Here is a 12,181-nt window from a genome sequence, read left to right as displayed (position 1 = left end):
GGGGACACGGCCCCGGGCACGGCTGGGGTGCTGCGGGTGGGTTGGCTTCCTCCTCCTCCTCCTCCTTCTCCTCTTCCTCCTCCGTGGGGGGGTCCTTTGTGTGTGTGTGTGTGTGTGTTTCCCCCCCCGTTAGATGAGGGAGATCCGTACGGGAATGCCGGGCGACTCCGTCCTCTGCGGCGAGTGCTGGCTGACCAGGTGCTCCACCACCGTGTGTTTGGACATGTGCTTCATCAGATAGGTCTCCTGCCACGCACACACATGTGAAAGGTGAGGGGTGGCACACCAGGGGGGGTGTTTTGGGGTGTTTTTGGGGCGGGGGGTGTCTCACCGAGGTATAGGCGCGGCCGCACATGCTGCAGCAGTAGGCCTTGGCGTGCTTGATGGCGTGGGCCGAGAGGTGGATCTGCAGCGAGGCCGAGTCGGTGTAGGCCCGGTAGCAGTTGGGGCACTTGTAGGGCTTGTCCTTGTTGTGCTGTCGCTGGTGGGACTGGGAGAAGGTGACACGGGGGGAGGAGAGGGGGGGGATTATGGTGACACCCCAACACACGCACCCTCCCCGCTCCCCCAGCCCCGGGGTGTCCCCGCCGCCCCCCGGCCCCGCGCTGACCTGGAGGTTGGAGAGTTGCGTGAAGGCCTTTTCGCAGCCGGGGTGCGGGCACTTGTAGGGTCTGTCGCCGGTGTGGATTCTGGTGGGGGGACACACGTGTCAGGGCACTGTCACCCCCCCTGGCAGGGACCCCCGGGGACGGGGAGCGCGGTGGGCACAGCGATGACCGGGACTTATCAAGTGATGGGGGGCAACGGGCCCAGCGGGACACGGGAGAAAGAGGGAGAGCCATGGGGCTGGGAGCCATGAGGTTTGGAGATGACGGAGGTGGTGGAGATGGATGAGCGTGGTGGGGGCAGTGGAGGTGTGTGGTGGGGACAGATGATGGTGCTGGAGATGATGAGCACAGTGGGGACAGATTGGCCGAGTGGGGACAGATGACCATGGTGGAGATGGTGAGTGTGGAGGGGTCAATGAAGGTGGTGGAAATGATGAGCACAGTTTTTGGTTTTTTTTTTGGTTTTTTTTTGCCTTTTTCTCCATTTTTTACTAAGGTAAGAACTGGTGGGGTCAATGAAGGTGGTGTAGATGAGTGTGGTGGCGAAAGATGAGTGTGGTGGGGACAGACTGGCCAAGTGGGGACAGATGACCATGGTGGAGATGATGAGCGTGGTGGGGACAGATTGGCCAAGCAGGGACAGATGACCATAGTGGAGACAATGAGTGTGGTGGGGTCAATGAAGGTGGTGTAGATGAGCGTGGTGGCGACAGATGAGTGTGGAGGGGACAGATTGGCCAAGTGGGGACAGATGACCATGGTGGAGATGATGAGTGTGGTGGGGACAGATGAAGGTGGTGGAGATGACAAATGTGGCAGGGACTGGTGGGGACAGATGAAGGTGGTGGAGATGATAAATGTGGAGGGGACAGATTGGCCAAGTGGCGACAGATGACCATGGTGGAGATGATGAGTGTGGTGGGGTCCATGAAGGTGGTGGAGACAATGAGCATGGGCGGGATGGGTGAGCACAGTGGGCTCAATAAAGGTAGTGGAGATCATAAGCGTGGTGGGATCAGTAAAGGTGGTGGAGATGACGAGCACGGTGGGGAGAGATTGGCCTAGTGGGAACAAATGAGTATGGTGGAGATGATGAGCATGATGGGGTCAATGAAGATGGTGGAGATGATGAGCACGGTGGGGAGAGATTGGCCTAGTGGGGACAGATGACCATAGTGGAGATGATGAGTGTGGTGGGATCAATAAAGAGATCACAATAAAGAGATCACAAGCACAGTGGCAACAATGAAGGCAGTGGGGACAGACTGGCATGGTGGGACAGATGGGCATGGTGGAGATAATGAAGGCGGTGGGGATGGATGAGTGTGGTGGAGTCAATGAAGGTGCCGAGCACTATAAAGGTGCTAGAGGTGATGAGTATAGTGGGGATGATGAAGGCAGCGGGGAACGATTGGTGTAGTGGGGACAGATGAGCATGGTGGGGTCAATTAAGGTGGTGGAAATGACAAGCACAGTGGCAACAATGAAGGTGTTGGGGACAGACTGGCATGGTCGGGACGATGAGCATGGTGGAGTCAAGGAAGGTGGTGGACACAATGAAGGTGTTGGAGATGATGAGCATGGTGGGGACTGATGAAGGCAATAGGGACAATAAACATGGTGGAGATGGACGAGCATGGTGGGGCAATGAAGGTGGTGGAGATGGTGACTGTGGTGAGGATGATGAAGGCAGTGGTGACTGATTGGAGTGGTGGTGAGAGATGAGCACGGTGGAGATTACGACCATGGTGGGATCAATTAAGGTGGTGGAGATGCTGAGCGGGGTTGGAATGACAAAGGCACTGGGGACAGATGAGGGTGGTAGGGATGATGAAGCCAGTGGGGATGATGAGCGTGGTGGGGATGGATAAACACAGCAGGGATGAGGGTGGTGGGGACAATAAGCATGGCATGAGAGATGCTGGGTGGATGCCCCACCACCCCCAAAGGGAAGACAGGGCTGAAAGTGTCCCCGCCCAGCCTCCCGGGGCCCTCCCCAGACCCGTGGGGCCACCACGGCCTCACCTGGTGTGCTGCTGGAGGTGGGACAGCTGGCGGAAGGACTTCTCGCAGTAGGAGCAGTGGTAGGGTTTGACGCCCAGGTGGATGCGCAGGTGCTGGGCCAGGTAGGAGGCGTTGGCGAAGGATTTGGAGCAATGGGGGCACTTGTGGGGCTTGGCCTCTGTATGCGACTTGGAGTGGATCTGCATCTCCGACTTGGTGAAGAACGTCAAGGGGCAGACCTTACACCTGGAGAGGGGGGCGGAGAACCCCGCAGGGACCAGGCTGGGGCTGGGGGGGGGACACCCCGCCATCACCCTGGCTCCCCAAGCGGGTGGGTGGGCACCTACCTGTAGGTCTTCCCCTCTTTGGCGGTCTCCCCCGAGGCCAGGATGGGATAGGGCACCACCAGGACCGGGGGTCCCGAAGGATTTTCCGCCTTGATCTTCTTCCGGCCTCGTTCCGCCTTGGGTGCCCCCAGCAAGCCGTGGCCCTGGATTGTCTTTATGGAGTCGAGGAGGGGGGGGCTGGTGATTCCTGAGATTAGGGTGGGCGAGGAGGCGATGAGGCGGCTCTGGCTGGTGGAGGTGGGAGTCGATGGGGTGGTGGTCCCCGTCCCCGTGCTGGATTCGGAGGTGCTGACTGCCGGCGCGCGGGAAGCCAGCCCCAACCCTGGCGGGCAAAAAGAGGAGAGGGGCGTTAATTTTGGGGGGTCTGCTCTCCCCTTTCCTCTCACAGCAGGGTCATAAATTGGGAGGAACTGTCCCCAAAATGCCTGTGGTATTACCAGGAGCTGCTAACCCCGCCGTGGTGGTACCTGTGACGGTGCTGGTGGCCGGCCGGGCGTGCAGGGCCACGTCGGGCTGGGGGACGGCTTGAGGGTGGAGACCCGGGACCTGCTGAAGTTTGGGGAGGGACATGATGGACTGGCTGCTTTCGGCGGGCGAGGGGGGCACCTGACTGCCGGCGCGCGGGAAGCCAGCCCCAACCCTGGCGGGCAAAAAGAGGAGAGGGGCGTTAATTTTGGGGGGTCTGCTCTCCCCTTTCCTCTCACAGCAGGGTCATAAATTGGGAGGAACTGTCCCCAAAATGCCTGTGGTATTACCAGGAGCTGCTAACCCCGCCGTGGTGGTACCTGTGACGGTGCTGGTGGCCGGCCGGGCGTGCAGGGCCACGTCGGGCTGGGGGACGGCTTGAGGGTGGAGACCCGGGACCTGCTGAAGTTTGGGGAGGGACATGATGGACTGGCTGCTTTCGGCGGGCGAGGGGGGCACCAGGAGGGGCTGCTGGGAGGCCACGGAGGTGGGGGGCAAGTGCGGGGGGCGGATCTTCTCCGCCATCAACTGCTCCTTGATTTTGTTGATCAGGACCAGGTTGTCCAGCTGGTGGGGGGAAAAGCAGAGAGGTGGGTTAGGAGTGGAGGAACCGGGTCCCCCAGCCTCCCCCCACATCCATCTTTCCTCCCTCCTCCCCAAAATCCTGCTGTCCCCATGCAGGGGGGGTCCTACCTGGCTGGGCATGGTCGGGGGGGGCGGCCAGAAGTAGGGGTTGTTGAAGCGAGGCTCCGCCATCCTGTGGGGAGAGAGGGGGATGGGTTATGGGGTGACACCGGTAGGAGTGGAGGAACCGGGTCCTCCAGCCTCCCCCCACATCCATCTGTCCTCCCTCCTCCCCAAAATCCTTCTATCCCCATGCAGGGGGGGTCCTACCTGGCTGGGCATGGTCGGGGGGGGCGGCCAGAAGTAGGGGTTGTTGAAGCGAGGCTCCGCCATCCTGTGGGGAGAGAGGGGGATGGGTTATGGGGTGACACCGGCTGCCACACGGACCCCCAACTCCCACCTCGAACCCCACCAACACCAACCCCCCCGCCCAAAAAAGCAACACCCCGGCTCTGAAAGAGGGCAGGGAGCAGGCAGGGACAGGGAACCTCCCAAGCATCTTCCCAGCTGGAAATTCCTGCAGGATTAGCGGCTGCCACACGGACCCCCAACTCCCACCTCGAACCCCACCAACACCAACCCCCCCGCCCAAAAAAGCAACACCCCAGCTCTGAAAGAGGACAGGGAGCAGGCAGGGACAGGGAACCTCCCAAGCATCTTCCCAGCTGGAAATTCCTGCAGGATTAGGGTAACACCGAGCACCCACCGAGCACCTCGAAGACCCCAAAACACCAGCGAGTGACAAGGATGCAATTTGGCAAGGAGGAGGAGGGGTAAAATTGGGGGAAAAACCCACCCAAATCTCCCAAGCCCTGGAGGTATCTGCGCTGTTCCTCCAGTATCTCCAGGAGGGATTACGGAGGTGGATGGGACGCTGCCACAGGAAGGGTGACCACGACGGCGGCACATCAAACCCAAAGCCAACCCCGGCCGAATTCTGTCCCCCCCACGCCAAAAAAAAGCCACCCCCAATCCCAAGCAAAGCGATCCGCGATGCCCACGGGCAGCTCGGCAGGAAAACCCGGCTGCAGCGGGGCCGGGAGGTTTATAGAGACGCTTAAACACATTGGGAAAATTAATTCTAAATCTATCTTTGGGTAATAGAAAACATCTGAAAGGGGCACAGTGAGGAAACGACACGGACATGAACCGGCATTGCCGCATGGTGGGGGGAAAAGCAGAGAGGTGGGTTAGGAGTGGAGGAACCGGGTCCTCCAGCCTCCCCCCACATCCATCTGTCCTCCCTCCTCCCCAAAATCCTTCTATCCCCATGCAGGGGGGGTCCTACCTGGCTGGGCATGGTCGGGGGGGGCGGCCAGAAGTAGGGGTTGTTGAAGCGAGGCTCCGCCATCCTGTGGGGAGAGAGGGGGATGGGTTATGGGGTGACACCGGCTGCCACACGGACCCCCAACTCCCACCTCGAACCCCACCAACACCAACCCCCCCGCCCAAAAAAGCAACACCCCAGCTCTGAAAGAGGACAGGGAGCAGGCAGGGACAGGGAACCTCCCAAGCATCTTCCCAGCTGGAAATTCCTGCAGGATTAGGGTAACACCGAGCACCCACCGAGCACCTCGAAGACCCCAAAACACCAGCGAGTGACAAGGATGCAATTTGGCAAGGAGGAGGAGGGGTAAAATTGGGGGAAAAACCCACCCAAATCTCCCAAGCCCTGGAGGTATCTGCGCTGTTCCTCCAGTATCTCCAGGAGGGATTACGGAGGTGGATGGGACGCTGCCACAGGAAGGGTGACCACGACGGCGGCACATCAAACCCAAAGCCAACCCCGGCCGAATTCTGTCCCCCCCACGCCAAAAAAAAGCCACCCCCAATCCCAAGCAAAGCGATCCGCGATGCCCACGGGCAGCTCGGCAGGAAAACCCGGCTGCAGCGGGGCCGGGAGGTTTATAGAGACGCTTAAACACATTGGGAAAATTAATTCTAAATCTATCTTTGGGTAATAGAAAACATCTGAAAGGGACACGGCAAGGAAACGACACGGGTATGAACTGGCATCACCGCGCCGGCAAACCTTGTTACCGGGGTGTTTAAAAGGGTAAAGTATAAGGGACCCCAGTGGAACGTATAGGGGAGTCCCCGAGGAGCTCCATCTATAATATAAACCAGGCCGCGGCCGGGATCCCGGGAGAAACTAGATCGGCGCCTCCAGCGAAGTGTGTCCCTGAAAGCCTTCGGGGTGGCGGGATGTGGGGGCAGAGCACGGGGCTGGGGACACTGAGGCACAGGGAGTCACAGGTCACAGCTGCGGGGACTCAGACGCGGGCCTGCGTGTGCCTGACAGGCAGCCTCCTCCAAACGGCGCCGGTGCTGTCCGGGAGCATCCCTGCTCCCACAAAAATCCACCTTTGGGGCGGGATGGGGCGATGAGCCTTCCTCCTTCTCCTCCTCCTCACACTCAATTGCTGCCCCTGGGTTTAAATCAGACCCTGAGCTCTCCGGAGGCGGGTGGGCAGCACCCAGCAAAAGCGGGTCCTGGTCCCACCAGGGTCTTCGCAGCCACAGGGCCAGCCCAGGCTGAGACAGAGCCACAGGCTGCGCCCCTCCAGGCTTGTTTTTTGGGGAAACTGAGGCAGGGGGGAGGGCACTGCACGACCCTCATGATATGGAGCAGCACGGCAGAGGACAAGGCGCGAGTTGGGGTGATTTAGACCTTATGCACCAGCGGCTGGAGGAACAGGAACCCTTTCTCATGGCAGACCCCAACACCACGGCAAGGCCCGGCAACCACCTGACACCGAGTATCCCCACTGCCTTTGGAAATTCCCCTTCCCCGCCTCGAGCTGCTCCCTGTCACCTCCCAGCTGCCCATGCCCCAAATTTAGGCTTTTTGAAGAGAACCTGGACCTGGATCCTTGCACTATCCCCAAGCACGATTGGTTTTTTTCCCCCGTTTTCCCTCCATCCACCGTATTTACCCCCCTCTCCAGTGCAGGCGGAGCCGGGAGTCCCGCTCCGCACCACGCCTGTGTGCACAGGAAGGGTAATTGCTGGGGCTATTAAATGTGCTTTCCCATACGCGTACACGCCCGCCACCGGCTATTTTATATAGATTATATATGCACCCACACGCCGCCCACAGCGTGCATTTACCCACCGGCTACGTATAATATGTATATACAAGAGTGCTCGGGATGATGAGGATGGGATGCGGCTCTCCGGGACCTGGGACGATGGCACGAGGGGCTGGCGCAACGGGAGATGGGGCCGAAAGAGGCCTTGGCGGGAGGGAAAAGCCCTCGTGATGGAGACAGGCAGGGAAGCAGGCAGCGAGCAGGCAGGGGGGTGCAGGCAGGGGGGCTCTGGGTCCCCCCCGCCGCGGCCAAGCACCCCGGCACGGACCCCACCGCCCCGGCGGGGCCGGCGGCAGCCCCGCGGCGTGGGAAAACAGGAAACAGGAGCTATGATTAGAAAAGGGTTTTTTGGAGCTGCTCCCCCATCACAGCAGGTGCCCTGCGACCTCCGTCCTTCCCGTCTGTCTGTCCATCCATCTGTCTGTCCTTCTCCCCGTCCCGACAGCGTGCCGGGCTCCGCCGGAGCCATCAGTGGCACCAAGAAGGACCGAAACCACCAGCGCAGCTCCTGAACCATCACCAGAACACGGCACGAACCACTACAAACAGTCCCAGGACCCCTCGTGCAAAGCCACAGGGGGTTCAGCAAAGGCATGAAGGGAATTTTGGGGAGGAAAGTGCAAATATTGTGTGTATCTCCCCCTCCCCGCCTCCACCCAAGGAGGTCTTATCAAATAAATTCTTAATTATTTGTAAAACCACCGCGCTCAGAGCTTGACAGACCTGCCCAGAATAAAGAGGAAAGAAATGGTCGGCATGCCAAAAAAAAAAAATCCCTGTTCCTGTCCCAATTTAATGTTATAAATCGTGCGGTATTTCATTGGGAGCGGAGGGAGCGGCTTCCCCCTCTCCCAGGGCTGGGATGGCTGGGGGAGGGAGCGGGAGGGGATATAAAGCAGATGGAAAAAAAAAAATATATATATAAAAAAACTCCCTTTTTCTATATTCTCAGCTAACTATGAAAAATGGAAGCTGACACACGGCAAAAAAAAAAAAGAAAAAAAAGAAAATCCATTAAAATGGAAATTATGAAGGGTGGGGAATGCTGCAGCGCGTCTCCCCCCGGCTCTGCGCAACCCAGCTGTGCGGGGTAAGGGGGTGAGGGGCGCGCGTTAGGGCTCTCCGTGCCCCCCAGTTTTTGGCTGGGCAGGGGGAAACCCCCCCCAGGTAACAGCTCTCCAGCAGCACAGGGTCCTGCAGTCCAAACTGCAGGGTGGGAGCACCCACGGGCACTGGATTTGGCCCACTCTTGCCAAGGAGACACCAAAGCATCGTGGCCACCCGAGCGGGCACGGCCGGAGGAGAGGGATGTCGGAAGAGCAAGCAGGAAGATGCACGGACCCCAAAAACAGGGGCTGAACCCCGAATCCCTGCAGAACGGCGCAATGCCCGGGATCGGGCGAAGGGGGGAACTGGCAACATTTCGGACAACCCTAAAAAGACACAAAAACCATGGCCTCCGCGCCCACGGGGAAGGAAGAGAGCGTGAGAAGCCGGCAAGCCGGGGCGAGAGGGGGGACGCCGAGGGGGAAAGGGGTGCGGCGGCGGCGGCGGCAGCGAGGGGTCGGCGGTGGCGAGATATGGTGGGACGCCGGTGTTTTGGTACTCACAGGCTGGCCTCAGAAGCCAGGTGGCCGCAGCTGCCTGGGGAGACGTGTCGATGAGGCTCCAGATTGATGGGAGGTAGATGATGGCACGGGTGGGCACGAGCTCACTAGAGCCTTCCAACTTCCTACCCAACTGCCGCTAAGTCAAGCTACAGTTCTCTAGGGAACGCCTCTACCTTGGCAGCCCTCTCTGTCTCGCCTTCGCTGAAATAAAAAGAAACAAGAGATTTCTTTTCACGGCACCGCCAAGAGAAAGGGGGCAGCTCCCGGGTACCGGCAACCCTGAGGACGGCAAGCGATCACCGACCCGGTACAGCCGGCAAACGGGGGGAGCGGGAGGCGAGGGGAGGGATTCAGGGTGACCGCAGCCGACCCGGTACAGCCGGCAAACGGGGGGAGTGGGAGGCGAGGGGAGGGATTCGGGGTGACCGCAGCGGCTGTCGGGAGTGTCTAAACGTGCCCTCAACTGAGCAAAAAGCCGAGCCCTTGGTGTCCCCAACCGCAGTGTCCTGTCCCCGAGGGTCCCAGCAAGAGCATCGGGGCAGAGGTGCCCCCCTCCCCATGCCAAGCGGCGAGCGCAGGAAAGCCGACAGCGGCCCAAGACAGCACGACGGGCAAGAGCCAAGCGGGCTGAGGTCCCCTGCGTGTGTTCCCCCCAGATCCCAGCACGTCCCTACCGCCACGGGACAGATGGGGCACGGTGACGCTGGTGCACCCACGTCCCCGCCACCTCCCATGGCCAGGCGAGGGGCAGAATCCAGCTCTGCCCTCCACTCCGCCTCAATTTCCCCAAAAAACACGAGGCCACGGTCCCTCTCCCCCGGTAAGGACAGGTTTCCCCCCCACATGCAAGCAGGGCCTGCCCGGAGCAGGAGGATTTTCCGAGGGAAAGCGAGTGCCCCTCTGCAAAAACCCCAGCCCGGAGCCACCAGGGTGGGAAGCGGCGCCCAGCACCATCCCGCTTCCATCCTGGGGGAACCCACATCCTCCCCCCTGCCCGGACTGTCCTTATCCAGGAGGGATTTAGCCCAAAGCAGAGGTGGCAGAAGGCAGGCGAGGCCAAGGAAGCAGAAACGACGGGCGAGAACCGAAATCCCCATCGCTCGGGGGGGGGGGGCAGACCGCGCGCCAGAAGAATTCACCCAAGATGGAACCAATTAAACCCCACGTTTCCGCCCCCCGAAGGGCTGTTAACTGGTGTTTCTCCTTCAGATTTTCACTGAAACCAACCCAAAACGAGCCCTAGCATAAACTCTCTCCTGGTATGGGGGTCCCTGGGTGGGAAAGGGGGTGCCACGGGTGCAGGGATAAGGAGCCAAGCACCGGCGTGAAGCAGAAGGGGAGGCAAAGCCACGCTGGGGACCACAGCAGGGTGTCCCCCCCCGGGGATGAAGGAGGGGGGAAAGGGAGAGGCAACGCTCCCAAAAGATGGGGGCCGAGGCGGCGTAACCCCATATCCTCAGGGTCAAAATGCCATCCATCCGTCCCGTCACCGATGGGACCCAGCAAAGGGGACACGGGGACAGCCCGCAGGGAAACCCGGCGCCCGTGGGGTGACGCTCGCGCCAAACATGGGGCCCATGTGTGTCCCCCCCCAAGAAAACACACCATTCCCCAGCACAGGGGGAGTTACCCGCTCCCCCAGACCCCCAACACACCCATCCCCCTAAAAGAGACCAACTAGGCACAGCCAGCGCCCACAAACCAGCCAGCTCAGGGGGCAGCCGCCCCCCCTCCCAGGGCAGCAAGGGGGGGTCTGGAGAGCACCCACGGGTGACACCGACGGGACCACCCCAGCGGGTGGGGAAACCGAGGCACGGGCGGCTTAGCAGGGGTTCACCCCGAGGAGGCAGCGAGCGCGCACCCGATCCAACATGCACTTGTCGTGACATCGCACCCGCCGACCGAAAATCCACAGGTTTTTTTTAAGGGAAAAAAAAAAATAATAATTGGGGGTGGGAGGGGTCGAGGGAGAAAGAGATTATTTTATGCATATAAATACACGTATCTTAAAACGGACATTTCAAGCGGTCACACTTACGCCGTGAGCAGGGTCCCCTCCGCCGCCGGATCCAGTCCCCTCCCCACAGGGGAGGGGTCAGGCAGGTGGCCCCCCCAGCCTCCCCCCCAAAAAACCCCCAGGGAGGGCCAAAATCCACCCCCACTTAAGTATAAATATATATATGCACGTGATAATACGCGTATTATTATGTGTATATATATATTCCTTTTATATGCATATATACAATTACATGCATCCACATCATTAAGCACATATACATTATTTTACAATGTAAAATATATATATCTATAGGGTTGGGTTTTTGGTTTTTTTTTTTCCTCCAGTCCCCTCAATAAACCCGGCATGCCCACCTCTGCGAGTACTGGCGTTGCTTCCCCTTATCCGCGTCCATCTCCAGCTCTAGCTGAGACCGGGTGCTGCACGCGGGGCGTTTTTCTACGGGGGGACAAGGAGGACAACTTCACACACCCCGAACCCACCGCCAGCCCCCGGCGCGCGAGATCCCACAGCGGAGGAACAAAAGCGAAGCGGCTCCGACCTACCCGACCCGTGGGAACGTGGGGTTTTTCCTGAAAATAGAGAGAACAAAAAAAAGAAAAAAAAAAAAAGGGGAAAAAAAAAAAAAGCAATGTTGTTGTTGTTTTTGGTTTTTGTTTTTTTTTTTTAAAAGCCTGTTTTACCCCCAAGCTGCCTGCGAAGCCGAGGGATAGGGAGCTGCTGGCTGGAAAATCGGGGTTGAAATCCATCCCCTCGCCCCGGACCCTCCGCCTCTCGGCAAATTGCACGCCGGGAGGGACCGAAAACTTTTTTACCTCTCTGCTAAAATATCACTTTATAATCTCAAAAGGCCTCGGGCTCGAAGCCGCTATCGCCCGCTCCATCCTTCCCGGGTTAAAAAACCCGGCTGATGTCCGAAGGACAGCCGGGCTGGGGAAAAAAAAAACAACCAAGGAGCATCCTCCGACCTTGCAGGGTATTTGCTGGAGAAAAAGAAATAAAATCAGCAAATTAATCATTCCTGGGTTAAAACGCATCTTCGGCCGGCTACGCCGCGGCCACGCCGGCTCTAAGCTCCCCCCCGGGCCCCCGACGTGGCCGGGAGATTATGGATGTATAAATAGTATATGGCTAAATATACGTCCAGGCAGACAGACAGACCTCTCTAAGCACCGCCACGGAAATTTGGGTCCCTTGCTAAGGCTGCCGCATTCCTGCCAAAGCGCGATGCAAAAATATTCCCCCCGTTAGACCTTCCAGCCAGCGAGACCACTTTCTAGACAAAACCGGTTAATAAAAAAAAAAAAAAAAAGGAGGGGGGGAAAGGGAATAAAAACGATAATAATAACCACCCCCCCGCGCTTCTTCCGCCACCCCCTGTGTAAGAAAAAAAAAAGCCATGAATAAATAAAAA

The 12,181-nt window shown here is 59.0% G+C and overlaps 1 protein-coding gene across 8 annotated transcripts; it reads right to left on the bottom strand.

Annotated features, from left to right (window-relative positions):
- Positions 1–12,056, bottom strand: ZNF362 (zinc finger protein 362). Of its 8 annotated transcripts, none has more exons than XM_014960967.1 (11): positions 11,313–12,056; positions 11,121–11,205; positions 8,751–8,951; positions 5,337–5,400; positions 3,884–3,991; positions 3,427–3,565; positions 2,960–3,281; positions 2,634–2,858; positions 611–689; positions 332–490; positions 1–246 (listed from the first exon to the last, which is right to left on the bottom strand). In XM_014960967.1, the coding sequence occupies exons 4-11, from the start codon at positions 5,397–5,399 to the stop codon at positions 130–132; spliced, it is 1,212 nt and encodes a 403-aa protein (XP_014816453.1). In that variant the 5' UTR covers position 5,400; positions 8,751–8,951; positions 11,121–11,205; positions 11,313–12,056; the 3' UTR covers positions 1–129. The 8 variants fall into 8 exon arrangements, with proteins under 8 accessions (XP_014816453.1, XP_014816450.1, XP_014816452.1 ...); XM_014960964.1 differs by lacking the exon at positions 8,751–8,951 and having other exon boundaries at positions 11,313–11,339; positions 11,929–11,947; XM_014960966.1 differs by having other exon boundaries at positions 11,121–12,056.
- Positions 12,057–12,181: the final 125 nt, after the last annotated feature.

The sequence above is a fragment of the Calidris pugnax genome, unplaced genomic scaffold (assembly GCF_001431845.1).
Source record: "Calidris pugnax isolate Ruff unplaced genomic scaffold, ASM143184v1 scaffold580, whole genome shotgun sequence".
NCBI lineage: Eukaryota > Metazoa > Chordata > Aves > Charadriiformes > Scolopacidae > Calidris > Calidris pugnax.
Note: the sequence above shows the minus strand (reverse complement) of the source record. Positions and strands in the feature narration are given on the sequence as shown.